The sequence below is a fragment of the Ammodytes marinus genome (assembly GCF_949987685.1).
Source record: "Ammodytes marinus genome assembly, chromosome: 6".
NCBI lineage: Eukaryota > Metazoa > Chordata > Actinopteri > Uranoscopiformes > Ammodytidae > Ammodytes > Ammodytes marinus.
Genome location: NC_137235.1, coordinates 12301658 through 12319665, shown reverse-complemented (window position 1 = coordinate 12319665; position 18008 = coordinate 12301658). Strand labels below are relative to the sequence as shown.

The 18008-nt window shown below is 39.7% G+C and overlaps 2 protein-coding genes across 2 annotated transcripts; one reads left to right on the top strand and one right to left on the bottom strand.

Moving 5' to 3' along the window:
• Nucleotides 1-537: 537 nt before the first annotated feature.
• cfap97 (cilia and flagella associated protein 97) lies at nucleotides 538-7191 on the top strand. Its single transcript, XM_080029136.1, has 4 exons — nucleotides 538-1130; nucleotides 1775-2049; nucleotides 6144-6306; nucleotides 6857-7191. Exons 1-4 carry the CDS (start codon nucleotides 593-595, stop codon nucleotides 6985-6987), a joined length of 1107 nt encoding a protein of 368 aa, XP_079885262.1. The 5' UTR covers nucleotides 538-592; the 3' UTR covers nucleotides 6988-7191.
• A 657-nt stretch (nucleotides 7192-7848) lies between these two features.
• On the bottom strand, nucleotides 7849-10151 carry slc25a4 (solute carrier family 25 member 4). Its single transcript, XM_080029804.1, has 4 exons — nucleotides 9976-10151; nucleotides 8810-9296; nucleotides 8580-8720; nucleotides 7849-8451 (listed from the first exon to the last, which is right to left on the bottom strand). Exons 1-4 carry the CDS (start codon nucleotides 10084-10086, stop codon nucleotides 8294-8296), a joined length of 897 nt encoding a protein of 298 aa, XP_079885930.1. The 5' UTR covers nucleotides 10087-10151; the 3' UTR covers nucleotides 7849-8293.
• Nucleotides 10152-18008: the final 7857 nt, after the last annotated feature.

Sequence of the window (18008 nt, the reverse complement as noted above, 5' to 3'; positions counted from 1 at the left end):
GTTTCTGCAGATTTTTTTTTATTAAAATAATAATAATCAGACATTAATTTAAAAAAAAAGTCTTAAAACTAAGTTGCCTCATGCTGTAGGTACCCTCGGGTATGTCTTCTTGTTTTGTTAATCAGTAAGGTAATTCTTAAAACCTGTATGAGATATGTAATTTACAGAGAACATCTGCATCAAAACTGAATCCATTTTTGTCAGCAGCAGAAAATGCATTCAATGTCTGCAACACAGCAGCATGGTTTGGAGAAAAAAAATTACCGGTGATGTCAAGTGTATGTAATCTTAGGAAAAGGGCTTATTGTAACATGGAAAACCAACACCATAACTACCGCAATAATTCCTTTTGAATTATGTCTCCCTTACATGACATCACAGGTCCAGTGCGTTGGAGCAGACCGCCATGTCCAACGCCACTGAACTAGAAGGGGACGTGGACCATTCATTTTTTGACAGTGACTGTGACAAAGATGGAGGGAAGACGACCAGTGCATCATCTGTTGCCAGTACACCAGATAAATCCATCAATAATATTACTGATGGTGAAGAAGACTCTAATCTGCATTCTAAAACGCCAAAGGGAACCTTTATGTCTTTGTTGGCTGAGGACAGTGAGGTAGATGATAAGGATGTTTACAACCAGAGTCCAAATAACCCTCCAGAAGAAAAAGCATATCCACCTAGTGCCAAACACTCTGGCTCTAAAGGGAGAAATAAACAACCTCCTAAAAAGCAGATAAAAAATTGCCGCATCCGAACTCCATCCCCTGCTTTAACCGACGGCAGTGTGGACGCAGACTCTGAGAGCTCCCGTAGTAGTAGAATTGAGAAGAGCAAATTAAAGTCCCCTGTCCTTCCAAACAAGTCTTCTTCATCCCCTGGAGTGAGAAGGACCCGAGTGGGCTCAGCAGGGTCCCGGGGTGTGTCTGTCCGCCATGCAGAGGAAACCGAGGGTTCAGTGACTGATGTGAGCTCCCTCTCCTCTGCTAACTGCAGCCCTTTCCGCTCGTTAGACCTGAACCACACAGAGGCTGAAGAAGGAAGCCTCATAGAGCAGCAGCATCGCGAGGGGAGTGTGCCCTCCAGTGGCCTTAGCAACAAACTTCCATATGAGGAGTCTGATCAGTGTGAGTAAAGTGCTATTCTTGCTTGTGTGTCAAAAAGCCATACTAACGTCCGCCCTCCTACATACTCAACATGTATACTCCATACTGTCTACTTAACGATCGATTGTGTATGTGCGGTTCGTCGGACCGTTTTCACTAAAGTATACAGAAGCAATAAAGAATTAAAAAAAAACTTCCATGCCGTTAGAAAAGACGCAATGCATTGTGAGGCGGTTGAGTAGGAAAAGTATCCTATCGATCCATACACAAAATCTTCCCGGAAGTTAGTACTCATCCAGGCATTTCTTGCCTACACAAACTCGCCTACACAACCAACCGTCACATACTCAAATTGACGTCAAAATGAGTACGAGTACGATGAGTAGTACGGCTTCTTGAACACAGCCTTAGATTTGATTTTGGATTCCAAAGGTCAAAGGTTACTGCAACTTTACACATCGTCACGTCACAAGTCTTAAAATTAAGCAATACTCCCTAACACCTGACCTCAAGTCAGGGCCTCAGTGTGGACATGCAGTTTACAGAAAAAAACTAAAAATCCCTCTAAAATAGTTTTATTTTAATGTTTATTTAAGAAGACTAAGGAGGACTTCCATGGCCTTAGAAGACAACATACTGTAACACGTGTCCTTTTCATGAATCAGACCCTCTCAGATCAGAGCTCGAAAAAGTCATCCACTGTCCTGGATGGAGAAACAGGAAGAACTTCTCATTTACCAATGATGAGGTCAAAATCATAGATCGCGAGAACCAGCGACTTCTGCGGGAGCTTTCACGTGTGACACCGGGGCCAGGGCCAGGTCCAGAAAGTGCAGCCGGGAAGAAAACCCAAAAGGCCTGTATCTCACCTTGTACTCGCCTCTCTCACAGCGGACTCAATAGGCAGCGCGAACAGCAACGCATCGAGAAGGATAATCTGGTGAGTTTTGTCAAGTAGCAGCTAAATAGCATGAGAATCTTTAAAACTGATTTTTGCTGTATACATTGAGACTGTAAGAGTGGTGTCAATATTTTGGCCAGTATGAAGAAAAGTGTGCCTTAAATTTGCAGTGTTTGATATCTGAATATGTTTTCACTTTAGTGGCATCTAGTGGTGAGTTCTATAATGCACTGTTGGTAACCTCTCACTTTTGAATAATTACAGAAGCTACAGTGGCCAACAACAAGAAGCTAATTACTAAAGATGACATTATTCACCACTGCCTCAAGTATTTCCACAATATCAAGAGATGAGGTTAAGATGTAGGCTATTTACACTGTTACACTTTTTAATCATTTATTATTATCATTATTCGACACGCACGTCTTCGTATAATAACAGGTGCATTTCCCCAAGACACCCACTAGAAAAATGTGCATTAAATTAGTCCATTCTGTGCTGCTAAATAATGAATTGGATTGGATTTATATAGCGCTATTCTAGGTACTCAAGTGCTTTACAGGGTTCCAGGTTCCATTCATTCACACAAAGTCATACCGGTGGTGGTAAACTACGATAGTAGCCACAGCTGCCCTGGGGCAGACTGATGGAAGCGTGGCTGTGCATACGGCCCCTCCGACCACCACCTCAAACATACAGCAGTCATACACATTCACAGGAGGCAAGGTGGGTGAAGTGTTTTGCCCAAGGACACAACAACCATGACACAAGTGGCACGGCGGGGATAGAACCGCCAACCGTTGGATCACTGGCCAACCCGCTCTACCACCTGAGCCACAGCCTTAGGGCCAGTATCCACCAAATGCACTTTTAAAAGGCGGAGCGCTCCGTGCGCTCTTTTTGCTGTGCCCTGTGTGTGCACCAACGGCTGGTCGTTCGAAAAAAAGAGACGTTGATGAGCAGCGCTTTCTTCAAAAGTTCAACTTTTTTAGCTTTAACCGTTTAATAGGCCCGCTGCAAGTGCGTCCTACCATAGAGAATGCATAGCAGAGAGGCGCACCGCCTTAAAAAAGCGCATTCGCTGGACACGGCCCCTTAGATTTAAAAACTATAACTTCTAAAACTATAAAAAAGAAAATATATAAAAATATTTTTTTAAAACTGCTATTTTACTCACTAGGCCATTTGGCAGGACTGTGTGGGTGTTGCTGCATCAAACGTTCTCCATGGAAACAGTCATTGTTTTTTTATAATGTTAGGGCAGAGAACTGAGGGATTGGTTCAAAATACCTATTGTGTAATCATAGATATAAATATGTATTTATATCTATGTTGTGTAATAAGAAGAGTATAACCCGCCTCATCTTTAAAGCCCAGTTCAGACCAAAGATTCGCCTTGCAACTGCTTGCAACTCGCAACTCCTTGCGACGAGACGTTTGAGACGTTCTAAAACTGGACCTTGCGATTTGACATGTTGAATCTTCTGCGACGCCTTGCAACAAGCAGTTCACACCGCTGCGATTTCTCCCCCTCGACGTTCTAAAACCGTCTCGTTGCAAGCAGTTGCAAGGCGAATCTTTGGTCTGAACTGGGCTTACGGGGCACTGTGTAATATGACATCATCAAGAAAGTTCTAGGATGCAATGCTCCCTGGGTAACCCCACCCCTTTTGAATAATAACAGAAGCTACAGTGGCCTTCAAGGACAAGAACAATTCTAAATTCTAAACAATGCACCTGATGACATTCCAACCATGACGCTTCCAACACGGATTCCTCCATAAGACCTGCCTGCTCAATGTACAAAATGTAATATTAATATTTGTAATTCTCCGCTCAGGAGGATAATTCAGATTATTGGCAGAGGTGATTTCACACCAGTGGATATTGATTTTAGCTTATAAATTACTTAAAATGTTACACAGTGCCCCTTTAACTGAATTTCAATCAAACTTAAAGGTGCAGGGTGTAGAATGTAGTGGCTTTTTCAGAACAGACTTGGTAGAAAGGAAATATTGATAAGTATATTTTTATTGATGTATAATCGCTTGAAAATAAATGTTGTTTGTTTTATTTCCTTTAGAATAAGCGACAAAGAAGTACTAGAATGAATGACTACCAATATTTCCTCATCACTTGTTCTAGTCACAGTGGGAACATTTTAAGTCATTACCAACAGGTAATGTGGAAAGACTTGAGGCAGTGGTGGATGATGCCATTCTTAGTAACTAGCTTCTTGTCCTTGAAGGCCACTGTAGTTTCTGTAATTTTTCAAAAGTGAGGAGTTACCAAGGGAGCGTTGCAATCTAGACCTTTCACCACTTAATGCCACTAAATATTCTGACATTACACACTGAACCTTTTAAACCTGCAGTGTGTAGAATTTTGGGTTTTATTTCCTAGCAGATTTTGTAGAAAGTAATTATAATATCCATAAGTACATTTAATTTAGTGCATAATAGCTGAAAAAAATTTTTAATTATTTTTTTTCCCTTAGAAAGGGTCTCATATATGTCCATATTTCTGCATATTTTGGACCAAGGCCTAGTGCCGCCATCTTGAAAGTGTCATAGTTGGAATGTCATCAGGTGCATTGTTTAAAATGTAGAATTGTTCTTGTCCTTGAAGGCCACTGTAGCTTCTGTTATTATTCGAAAGGGTTGGGGTTACCCAGGGAGCATTGCATTCTAGAACTTTGGAGAACTTTCTTGATGCTGTCATATTACACACTGCACCTTTAAATGACAATCTTTCATTTGGATTCATAAATATGCCTTACTATTTCAGATGCTTGCTATCATGCTACTTCACAAATTACATATTTAGATTGGATTTTGTGCATTTTGGTTTACAGGGGTTTGAGAGGTACTAGTTATTTGGGTTGAGTAGCCTAAGTGTCAGAGTTAGAGTGCCGCCCCTGAAAGCAGACCCAGATGGCCTTGGACACATGGCAGCAGGTGGCAGGCAGCGCCAGAGAGTGACAGCGAGTTCAGCCTCTGCAGCTTTAACCTCTCACCCCATATATTAAGTCTGCTTGACCACATTGTGATAGACACACAGGGTGAAACAAGAGGCAGGGTTTGAAAATGCTTCATGAAATTATAAATGGTAGAGTTTTTTTGTCACCTCTGATTGGTGTTTTAATTGTAAACTAAAAACTTGCTTCCTTTTTGTTTATCACTGATATGGTCACGTATATTTCTCTTTATTGCTGATTAAAGATCTTACTTTGTCACCGACTTGTTTTCATAAGAGAATGTGTTCCAGGTGTTTTCAGGACGGACTGTTCTCTTCTTGAGGCCATATCTCTATGTTGTCGGGACTGCTTTTCTGCGCCTTTACTATTCTTAGAGTGAAGTAACTAAATCTGCCGTGTGATCAGTGTCCACCCAACTCATCACACATTTGAGACACCTCATTTGCCCTGCACACTTATTTGACAAGATTGGTCAATTACACTGCACATGTTATTTTTCTTTGGAAGTGATATATATATAGAAGGCTAGATTCATGGGATTTTTTACCAAATTTCACTTTATTCATACCTTGGAAATGACATAGGAGACCTGATAGACTGCCATTTTATGACCTTTAGAGGACTTATGAACTTTAATAGAACAGTCTTCTGACTCTGGATACGTTTTGCTTGTAACTTTGCTTCATGTGGAGCTTTTGCTTACTGAGGGATTTCTGCACAGCATGCCTGTGAGAGTGTGACTGAATGTGTGACATTCAGACACTTGCCTACACTTTTCTGCCTGATGCAGTGCAAAGGTTGTGTTTACTATGAAGTAATTTTATTTTTTATTTTTTTCATATCTGATTGGGAGTTTTTCAGAATGACAGTGTGTACTTCATTTCTGAGACAGATACCTGTTTATTATATTAAATATGTATAAACTTCCTAAATAGTGTGGTAAATAGCGTTTTAAATTTTCTGGGTCAAATATCCAGAACAAATTTGATCTACTAACAGTAAAACGCTCAACAAATCAAATGCTTGAAAAAACTCTATTATTAAAATAAAACCCCTGCTACTGAGCCTTGCTGAATTTTTAGGTTTTATGGCATAACACAACTTTAGGCTTGGCTTGAAGAGCACATTTTTGAAGCACTTTTGGTATTTCTTTCAGGCTTTCCTGAAAAGGCTGGAGTCCGTCAAGCCTACACCTGGCCTAAAGCGCTCACAACAACTGGCAGATTATCGGCGACAAGTTGGATATGCAGCACCTCCGTTTAGTCCCATCTGTATGTCCACAACAAAGAAAGAGAGGGCTACCAGCAAGACATCATCAGGTACATCACTGTAGTTGTTTGCCTGTGACTTGCCTGTGATGACTTCACTGAATAAACAAAGAGGATGCGTATGTGGCGCTGCCATGCTCCTCTCAAATTAAAGGATGAAGTTCTATCATACGTCTGACATGCTGCCGTCAGATAGCTGCAGAGATTTAATTAACAAAAGAAGACTTTCAGACAGTAAAAAAGCAGCTGCGGATGACTGATAATGGTAAGTATCACCTGTTCATGTATGGGTGTTTGTCTGGTTATACTGCATTAAACCCTTTTTTACCAAACTGGGTGCTTTTCAGCATTATTTTGTCTTTGCTGCCGGGTCCAAGAGTCAAACTTAAAACAGTAGAAATAGTTGTGCTTGTGTGTGTGTTTTTACCTGTTCTGTACCTGATAGTTATGGCTTTGTGTGTGCTGATATGACATTGGAAGTTATATGTTCTTCTCGATCTTAATTTCAGATACAAATTCAAAGGGTATGTCAGGTGTCAGATCTTATAATGAAAAGCTACAGTTGTAATCAGACCATCTTTCTTTCTGTTATCCACACCAGCAAGTCACACGCCAGTCAGTTCTGTCCAGCAGCGCAGCTTCAGAGCAGCTTCCACAACCACTGCCTCTGGCCGCACATCCGTCGTACCTAGGCCAAAGAAACTGAGTGCAGCCCGACCGGCCTGGTGCTGAGAGCGTTGCAGATGTCTGATCCAAAAAGAAACACACTGCTGGTTGTCTTCAGTGGTATCTTTTGGTATCTATTCATCAGAAACGGTGCAAAGGGTGTGTTCACAGTACCTTTAGTGTTATTCAACTATTCAAGATGTTCGTTGTTGTTCTTATTGATTATAAATAAGATCTTTTTGATGCTGAAATAAAGCAGCTGATGTCCAGCACTATTGTAATGAATTTGAATAGTTCAATTGTGTCTTCTATACTGCAGTAACTCTTAACAGTTAGCTTGCTTTATTTTTGTAGGAGATATTGCCTTTACTTCAAAAGCCATGAAATAAAGAACTATTGTTTACTATCCCAGTTAGTGATGTTTACTTTAAATCTGCAATTCTTTTGTTTGGCACTTTTTCCACATTTGTACAATTTATGATGACCCAGATAATTATGTTTTTATACAATAATATTACATTTGAACTATTTTTTTGGTGTTTGTATTCGTATTTCTTGTTTACTATAAAATAAAGCTGCTTGTTCTACCATTCAGCAGTTTGCTGTTTTGAAACTTTAAATGGAACAATGGTGGAATGAATAAACTCTTGGTTAGGGGAGTGGTTGTATATAGAACTACTCAATATACTTCATGGATATTTTGCACATTTTCAGAAGGTTATTTCATGTATTACAACACTATGGCACATGCCTTTCGACTACTAGTGTGTACAGGTGCAGGTATGTATGAAATTTTCCAAAAAAGAGATTTTGGACATTTTAATCAAACCCAAATGATTTTATTTTGACTGCATTGTGTCCTCGATTTAGATTTGTATGTCACAGTCAAAATGTCTGCAGTGTAAAAAAAGTTGTATACCTGCATGCATCAAAAAGACGTTTAGACTCATACATCTTTATTTTTTAATAAATAAATAATTGAACTGTGAGGTTGCGATACATGAGTCAGAGTGGTCACAACATAACACATGGGCCTCAGAAACTGCTTCATAAACTGACTCTAAAATGAGAATCGGTATGACGGATGGTGAAGACATCCTTTTCATTATCACTGCGTGTCCATTGAAACACGGTTTAACTTTGTCAACTGAAAGACTGTTTGGCCCTGTAGACACGTCGTATATGAGTTACATACAGATTTCTGAGGAGGCATGTTAACCCAGGTCACATGCACCTACCTCTCCCGGTCTGTCGCTGAGGAGTGCATGCCCACATTGTAAGTTTACCACATGCTGTTATTACTCTATGACAATAATTAAGACTTAGACAAAGTATGGGGTTTCCTTGGGGACACGGAGATTAGACAGTTTTATTATGTGTACTTCTTGATCTCGTCGTACAGCACCAACACAAAGGCGCCACCCGCGCCTCTGATCACGTTGGACCAGGCACCCTTGAAGAAGGCTTTTCCTCCCTCGTCCTTTGCGATCTTCTTCCAGCAGTCGATTGTGCCCGTGTACATGATGTCAGCTGTTGAAATGGAGACATGGATAGTGATGCGCAATGCCCAAGAATGCATGTTCAAAATGCGTAAATAGGCCAAACACTCAAATACATCACTATACGGACTTTAGTCCACGCGCTCGACTGAAGCTCACCTCCTTTGCGTCCAGACTGCATCATCATACGACGTCTGACGGTGTCGAATGGGTATGAGATAATGCCAGCTGCAGCGGTGACAGTCTGGGCGATCATCCAGGTTATGAAGATGTGCGTGTTCTTAGGATCCGGCAGCATACCTGTAGGAAAATGGACTTTAGTCACACGCTTGCACATCATCAAACAGGTTAAAAACATGAGACAAGTGGGATCGACCAGATGTGCGCACCTTTAGCTGTGTCAAAGCATCCGAAGTATGCCGCTCTGTAGATGATGATACCCTGCACGGACACGTTGAATCCTTGGTAGAGACCTCTAAGGCCATCGCTCTTGTAGATACTGGAGAGGCAGTTTCCCAGACCGGAGAACTCTCTCTGCGCGTTGCCCTTGCCGATGTCGGCAGCGAGCCTCGTTCTGGCGAAGTCGAGAGGATAGACGAAGCAGAGCGAAGTGGCACCAGCGGCACCACCGGATGCTAGGTTACCAGCGAAGTGACGCCAGAACTGTGTTTTTGGATCCACACCACCGAGGAAGACCTTCTTGTACTTGTCTTTGAAGGCGAAGTTGAGGGCTTGGGTGGGAAAGTAACGGATCACGTTGGCCAGGTTGCCCCTCCAGAAGGAAATAAAGCCCTGTTCCGCTGGGATTCTCCTCACACAGTCCATGATTCCCTTGTACTGCATATCTGCAGTAATCTGTTTGCTGGCATGTTGGACCTTCAAAGACAATCAAAAATCAAAAATTTAAAACATATATGTTCACCCTAAATGTGGTTAATTTTCAGTTCACAACAGAATTATATTAATTATATTATAAACATGATATTATATTATTTGTTATTTTCTGTTTAAAACTTCTTGTATTTACATGATCTTAGCCGGTGTTTAATATTCTCCGGCCAAGCATTAATGCGTAGTAGTTGTAGGCCTAGCAGTCTCCATGCACATGCCCTGTCACTTGAGAATCAGCAGTGTATTAGATTACATTCCTCAAGTTAAATTTAGCAGTTCAATTTTACTAAATATTACTGCGGTCATCTGTGACATTTGATGATTAACGTAAATACGCGCAAATAGCTCATAACTAGTATTGTTTCCATTTCATTGACATACTATGAGTCATCCACATAATCGCCATCCTAGCAGCAACGTAGCAAAGTCTAGTGCGTAAAACCATGTCCCCGTTGGCGCAGGACCCCTCACGTGCCCCTTGGCATTACGCACCACATCATACGAACTTACACAGTGCACACTTAGACTTTGCTCTATGAAAACCCATTCCCGATTTAAATTTGAGTGTGTGGTTTACCAGTAACTCAACATTTACGCACGTTTTACGCATATAACAGTTAACATGAGGCCACGCTTTGGGCATCAATTGGTTCGATTATTTTACCTGCAGCAACAACTTCACTCTCTCAATGGGAGCGACAGCTGTTTTGGAGATGGCAGCGGCAACGCCACCGGCCAAGAAGTCCTTCATGAAACTAATCACCGCGTCCGACATGGCTGCAGATTTGAGATCCCTCTACTGTAACAGAAAAACTCTCCAAGGTCCTCAAAGAAACCCAACGCCCCTCCAAGTGGACGAAGCCTCCCGGTGTGTCCTAATATATTGGCGCCAATTATCGCGAGAATTTTGAGTGATTGATTTGCATTCTGACAAACAGATGAACGAGGTTGAATAAATATCCGAGGTTAAAGTTCAAGATGTCAATGTGCGCCATGTTCTTTAAGTCATGTGTATAAAGGCCAAACCGGGGACGTTTAAAGGACACAATATGTGTCCTTTGATTATGATTAAAACATAGATGTATTTGTAATATAATCCAACTCCAATTATGGTAAAGTATTTAACCTTAACTCCTGGTGTTATACAGCCTAATTAGACCTGAATCAAACATACACTTGTAGGTCAATTGAGTTTCCAGAAGTCATAGAATGACGAAATGGGGTTATGTGTAGTGTATCTTAAATGGGATCAAGATTGGTGAACTTCTTCTAATAGTCATCCTACAGAGTACAGAGGATTTATAAGTCTTCATAGTGCAGGTGTTGTGTGACCCTGAAAGAGACTAATGCAGAGTGAGTCAGATCAGAGGTCAGATGGATGGGCCACTTTGTATATTATATTATTATATATTATATTATTATGTATATTATTTTTACATCTTGTTGTTTTTACTGTGTAATCTAAGCTGGAGCCGTCGGCAGAAATTTCGTTGTGTGCAAAACACACATTTGACAATAAAGAATTCTTCTCTCTTTGTTATGAATGAGGAAAGAAAGCATTCAGTTAAATCACCACCCACAATTTGCTCTTATCTTATTTAATTTTAGTCTGGCCTTCTTTTCCTCTAAGCTCATTGACAGTGTTGCTGCACTTTAATTTTTGGCACCTGTTGAAACTCTGCGTCAAGTAAGCAACAAGTGAGACGGAGAGTATGAAATGAAAATACTTCCTTTCAAAATAATTTACCACGAGTAACCTAAAATGCAACAAGATAGCTTTAGTCTATTTATTTTTTTAAATCTCATACCGGAAATGTAACTCTGTCGGACTTGACAGGTGGACAAGTGCCCAGTGCGCGCAGATCTGACAGAAAGCTATAGGGCCTACAGTATAACCTTAAACGATGCTATCGCTCTGATCCACTGAGGAAAGGTTTGACACAACGTACAAGCTCACAGTAGCCTATAGCAGTGTGGGTGTACACTACTCGTGTCTCGTTTCTCGCTGATAATAATTTATTATAAATAAGGCAACGTTTTGCTCAACAGACATTCATCAGGCATGATTGCATCTTAAAACATAACAGGGCTGACCCAATGTTCAAGGCCCAATAAGAGCATTTTGAAAAAGTATGTTATTTTATAAACAAATTCGTCACTAAAAGGAAGCAGTTCAGGAGTGGTATTACCACAGCATGCCCACCTGGTGGCGCTGTTGATTCAAGATTGTTTTATTGTCATATGCACAACAATTACAGAGCAGTCGCTGGCAATGAAATTATTTGGTCTTGGGCTCCTCCAACAGTGCAATAAAGAAAGCGTATAAGTATAAAACAAACACAAGTGAAAGCAGAGACTTAAATGATAAAAACACAATAATAATAAGAAGAAGAAGAAGAAGAAGAAGAAGAAGAAGAAGAAGAAGAAGAAGAATTAAGTGTATAAGAGGAACACAAGGAAAGCAGAGACCTAAATACAAAACTAAATAAATGTAAAATGTAAACAGAAGTGTTTATCCAGATGTCGACTGGTATAAAGTGGCAAGTTAGTGAACTGTGTTTAAGCAGAAACATAAGATTTGAAAGTTCGTAGATGTTTCCAAATCAGGTCTAATTCCATGTATGCTTTCACATAAAAGAGATCTGACTTGGTATGTTGGTGCTAAAAAGTAAGACAGAAAGAAAACCATGAAACCTTAAAAAAAATCTAAATCTACTGATACACCTCAATTATAATGGCATAGTTTGGCATTTAGACTAATAGACTAATACCAATTATAATATTGAACAAATAATAGGCCTACTTAAAAGCTAGTTTACTTTGTTTTTATCATTTCCCACAACTGTTAATGAAATATATGAGGGAGATGTAACTGGGATGGTAGAAGACCTTTTCGCAAACGGGATGAATCTTTTTTTCAGACTTAATTCCAGAAAGTTTTATCTACAGTGTTGTTGCACAGTGATGTAATCTTACAGAGATTTACAAACTGTCGACATTGTGTATCTGAAGTTGACTGTAGCCGCTATACTTTCCCATCTCTGTGCTGCCTTGAACAGTCAGTGGGTGGCACTAGAGAGCTGGGTGACAATAAAGGGTATTCCTAACATCCCCACAGTGCAACTGTGGTACCCAGTGAAACAGGTGCCTTTTCTCATTTACTTCACACTCCACTTACAACAATACAAATAATGCACCACTTTACTTGTTCTCCACAGGGAAATATTTTTAAGAAGCCCAGGTCAGAGGTCAGCCTCAGCTGCAAGGCTGAACCCTCAGAGCCGGTTAGGGATTCAGCAACGAGTTCACTTCACCACTTCAGTTAGGCAGATGCTTGCTCTGACACAGGGGCTTGCACCTGCTTCTTGGCAAGCAAACGTTGTAGTTTCATCACAAATGGACTTAATCAACACTTGGCATAGTCAGTATTTCAAATTCTTATGTAATTGCTTTTCTAAAGCATCATCATTCTGCGTTGTCAGGGACTGCCTGATTTTATGACATTGTTGTAGTTTACAGTTATTATTCATACCTTTAACAATCTCATTTTGTCAAACTGAAATTGTCCGGGTTTGTCTTTACAGTTTTCATGGTTTAAATAATTATGTAGAATAACCAATCTTAAGATATCAGGCAGACTGACTGAGTTTTATGTCAGACAAATTGTCCCTTTTATTATCTTTGTTGGCTTGGAACATTATCTGAATGAGATAAATTTGCTTCTTGCAGTATTTCCATAAAAAGCTTTAATTCCTTGGTGTTCGTTTGGTGCTGTTAAAACTCTTTTTGTGCTTTTATTTAAATCTGGTCTAGATTTACGAAAGTCGTTGCTCAGTAACCTTGGATTGAGGGAGGGGTCGTGTGTCTGTGTTGGGGGGGGCTTGGATTTGCATTTTTAGTATGAAGAGCTGCAGGTGTCAGACAGTTAGACCCCCCGCGACACACATAAACATGCACACACACACACACACACACACACACACACACACACACACACACACACATACACAAAGCCATTACGCACAGCTCCAACACCCATACAGTCACTGGTTTTATATGTTGAGAAGCAACTGTGACGAGCATCTTATTATTCCACTGGTCCCCTACTGTCTCAGACCTTAGATCTTCGACCACTAGAGACTCCAAGATAATAGAGATTATGAATGTCAGACGGGGTTAAAACCACATATATTAGTGTCAAAACTTAACCGCGTGGGACCACTGGTCGCCACTGACTCCAGCCAGCTTGAGATTCATTCTGAATTTATCGTTAGGATTCCATTCTTCTTCAAACTAATTCAAGAGATGAATTAGAACAAATGAAAATCTACCTCTTATAAATCTCAGAAATGATATTCTAAATGATAACAGCGTTAATCCTCTTTTATATACAGTCTTTGGTTACAACACAGATTAATACATTTGAGTTGGTTTTCACAGCTGCATCAGGGGTTTGTAAAAACATCCCATCTAGGTGTAATGCCTTACAACGAAAGTTTGCACCTTTAGTCCAAGCATGTTTATAGTTACTGTTATTATTTTACTGAAGAAGCACATTTTTAAAGACACATTTATAGTTTAACTTTTTGAAAAAACTTATTAACTTCCTGAAGCAGCTGGGCACTATAGTTTTCAGCAAATGTTACTCACACAGGTGTATATATAGAGGGTTTTGTGTGTGTGTTTTGTGGACTATTTTCCTCTGCGTATTAATACAAGCTCAGTGTTCTAGTGAGTATATATGTTGCAGGATGGTGAATGTGGGACTGACTCATAAAAACTATATTGCATTTGTTTATTGTGATGAAGAAACGTGTTTGTAATAGTTTTTAGACAATGTCGGAGCTCTGTAGTATAGAGACAAATGAACTTGTTAGTAGTTAAATTCATTTTTGGTCCTTTCACTGGATGAATTGACAAACAATGCAAAACTAAAAACACATCACTTTATGTGTTTCTGATATGTGCAATAATACCACCAGCTTTACCAACAAGCTTTTACATAGAACAACAGACAAGCTATGCGTCAACAAAAGCTCAGATCCCTCCTTAAAGAAGACTGTAATGGCTGTTTATTCCCTCACAATGCTCGAGACCATGAGACTCCTGTTTAAAAGTCACAATGTCAATACAATCCTCTTCCCTCAAATCCAGCAGGCCGGGATGCACACTGAGTTATCCTGAGCGGACTTAGAGACCGAGCTCTCCAGGGCTCAGGGGGAAGAAAGAGATTATTTGAGTGTTTCCCCTCTTCTCTTTGGGGCCGGTATTTGGCTGTTGGCCTGTATTTTATTAAGGTTAAAGAGGCTGACTGGGGACAATGTAAGCGAAAAGCGCATGTGCATGTGAGTCTGTGTAGAAAAAACATGGAGAGAGGGTCAGCATCAAGAGTATCCCAGTGGACAAACACACCCATAAACACACTGCTGTGGAGAACGAGGAGAAATCCCCATGACCAATCAGGAAGACCCGGAGACACATAGTCAGTGGGGGATGAAGAGATGGACATGTTGGGGGAGTGGGGGGTGAAGGGTGAGAGACACAGAGGCAGACAGAAGATGGGTGGAGTGAAAATTTTTCTTTTTTTATAGGCTACTTGTGTTTTCCCTTATTCAACCTTTATACATGTTGACTTATTCATTACATAGTCGACAACCCACTAGCTATGACTTAAGACATGTTACTAATGTCTATAACATACAATGGCATAGACTCAAAGTGTTGTAGTTGTTACTTTTGTTGTTACGGTTTGGGAGTTTCCGAGGTTCCAAAGAAGTCCGCTGTTTATTCTTCAGCTGTGAGGTTTGGACTGAGAAGCAGCCGTGCAGGCAGCCCCATTCACAGATTTAAGTTCCCTAAATTGGATAAATTGGACAAAGTAAACTTTACTCACAGTCCATTTTCAGGATTTAGGAAGCCCGTAGGATGAGAATACTTAAGGATTAGTGCAAATAAAGGAGAATGAGATTGTGTGTGTGTGTGTGTGTGTGTGTGTGTGTGTGTGTGTGTGTGTGTGTGTGTGTGTGTGTGTGTGTGTGTGTGTGTGTGACATGGTATCTCCATTAAATAGTTTGTGTATGGTGCTAGCTCACCCCTTCTGTCCACACAATTAGTTGTAGTTTAGCTTTTGATCTTCTCTGTTACAGTTTTTTTCGCCAAACCACAGTGGGCACAACTGGAGCAACATGTGCAAAACTCTAACAACACTTAGCACAGCAGCAGTTAATTTTGACCAAACTCTAGCTTGTTTTTTATTACACAATTTTCTAAACTCTACACACTTATCTCATGGTTCAACCACAGCCTGCACAACACTGTGGATTTCCAGCACTTTGTTCAAATGCTAACACACTACTGCCACAACTGTAAACCACACGTTCAAAACAGAATGGGTTTTAGCCTAGTGCATTTCAAACACTGCGGATTGCAATTTCAGCTGAAACACTAAGAAGGTGTCTTGTTTTAGACTTGTTAGTGAACATATATACAGTATATAGGGAAAGCTCAGAAATACTTTATTTTGGAAATAGACCAAGGGAGGAGACTGGCAGTGAGAGTGTGGATGCTTGGCAGAAGACCTAGAAGATATAGAGCTGTATGTCTGATGAAATACAGTAATGGCTACACTGATAGACCCTATTGTGAATCAAGAGCGCAACCCAATCGGCAAAGATCTAAAGTTGCTTCTGTAATACAAATTTCCAAGCAAACAAAAATGTAAGAGTTGCATCCTTAAAATAAATGACAACATTAAAGGAATTGATTTCTGTATTACAATTATAGAATATTTACACAGATAAATATTAGATTTGGAAATGTTATCAATAAAATATAAAATAAAAAGATGTCTATTGAAGCAAACTTCTGATTTAATTTATTTTTGTTTACCTAAAACAACTGGTATGTTATAAAATAAATTTCACTCTTTCCTCAGAGAAAATAGTACGTGTTTTGTGTGAAGTAACTCAAATTATTCAAAGATTAAAAGTTTGTAATTTGTGTATTGGGGTTTGATGCTGGTGTTTATACTCTGAGTGTTTCCTGTTTTGGATATGACAGTGTTTTAAGAAGTTATGAGGCAAAATGTGTTCAATAATTAATAATTTCTCATATTATTTTCTTGGTGTTGTTAAGTTTCTTTCTCTATCCCTCCTTCAAAAGCCTCAATGATTTGCAGGTGTTATCATTCAGTCTGGGTAATTTGCGTTATCCAGAAATATTATATCTATAAATATTAGGGTTTTAGCAAGCATAATAGTGTCAGATAATTATTCACTTCCACCAATTCAATGAGGTAAGTCTTGTATATCTTAATATTAACACCAGGTGCACAAATGTAAACACGATCATTAGGATTTTGTAACAACCCCCACAACACAACGTGAAGCACAGAACAAAAACCCTCATGTCTTTGCTGTCCCCTTTTACCTTCCACCACCTTGTTTTTTTCTTTACACCAACGTTTAGAAGATTGTAAGTAGCAGCACTCGTCTCTCACACTCTTCAGAAAAGAATTCCATTCGGAACGGCGGCCGCTCAAGACAAACTAATCATTTCAGAGGAGCAGTATATTGTGTTGCACCCTCAAGATGATGGTCCCCCTCACGCAAGGGTGTGAACTTCATTCATCCATTCTTCATTTTACTCAGAAAGACAACAACCTCTTCAAACCACAAGGCCATTTAAAATGGATTTGGAACTCTCTCAACAGCCCTCAGCCTCAAATTAGTGAGGTCATTTTAGCTGTGAAATAATCTCATCTGGAATAAGAGTGTGTAATGAGGAAGGACTTCGTCACGCGGCTTGTCAAGAGTTTGACCTGTAGAGTCTCTTTTGTTTAACAGTGCCGGTATGTATGTAAATGTATTGGTTTTATCATGAACATTTTGTCGTGGAGAGGATCCTTGAGAGAACATCTTTTATGTTCATATTGTATTCAGTTTGTAAAAAGTTTCAAACAAGAGGATAAGGAGTTACTTCACCCAATTTTATACAATGAGGTAATGGTAAAGTCTCCTCTTTACATCACATATTAGTCAGAAAATACCATCCATGTCAGATATCATTCAGGTGTAAATCATATCAAATCAGTTTTATTTGTATAGCCCAATATCACAAATAGACATTTGCCTCAGTGGGCTTTACATTCCATACAGTATGACACCCTGCCCTTACACCCTTAGCTCGGCTGAGAAAAAACTCCCATTAAAAAACCCTTTATCGGGATTTAAAAAAAAAGAGAAATCTCAGGGAGAGTCGACAAAGTAAATGTTTTGAATACAAATAAACAGAAACCACTATGCAACAACAAATACAGAAGAAACAAAATGATAAGACCACGTTACAATTACTACAGCCTCAACAATTATTGCACAGCTGCATCAATACCTCTCGGATATTTTGTCAACAAACACTGATCATTGTCAGCATAAATTATATTTGTTAGTGCGCTCGTTTTTGCTTGCAGTGTTGCAAGGTCCCAATTTAGTAGATGATGCTTTGACAATACTCTCATTACATGTATGAAACTGCAGCCCTCCTGAAGGATATAGTTTTATGTCATAAACTTCATATTTATATTCATGAATTTAGAGGAGATGCTTCAAGGGATGTGGACTGCCTATAAAACACAAAGGGAAACCCTGAAACTAACATCAATTTTGAATCGTCCAAGCATAAAGTGAATATAATATACAT

Bases quoted from the DNA above. Each gene is read 5' to 3' on its own strand.
- cfap97 (XM_080029136.1), top strand. From the start codon at position 593: ATGTCTTTGTTGGCTGAGGACAGTGAGGTAGATGATAAGGATGTTTAC. The intron at 1,131-1,774 runs GTGAGTAAAGTG...TTCATGAATCAG, and splicing joins ATATGAGGAGTCTGATCAGT to ACCCTCTCAGATCAGAGCTC. The intron at 6,307-6,856 runs GTACATCACTGT...TATCCACACCAG, and splicing joins TACCAGCAAGACATCATCAG to CAAGTCACACGCCAGTCAGT.
- slc25a4 (XM_080029804.1), bottom strand. From the start codon at position 10,086: ATGTCGGACGCGGTGATTAGTTTCATGAAGGACTTCTTGGCCGGTGGC. The intron at 9,297-9,975 runs GTAAAATAATCG...TTGTCTTTGAAG, and splicing joins GAGTGAAGTTGTTGCTGCAG to GTCCAACATGCCAGCAAACA. The intron at 8,721-8,809 runs GTGCGCACATCT...ATTTTCCTACAG, and splicing joins ATGCTTTGACACAGCTAAAG to GTATGCTGCCGGATCCTAAG.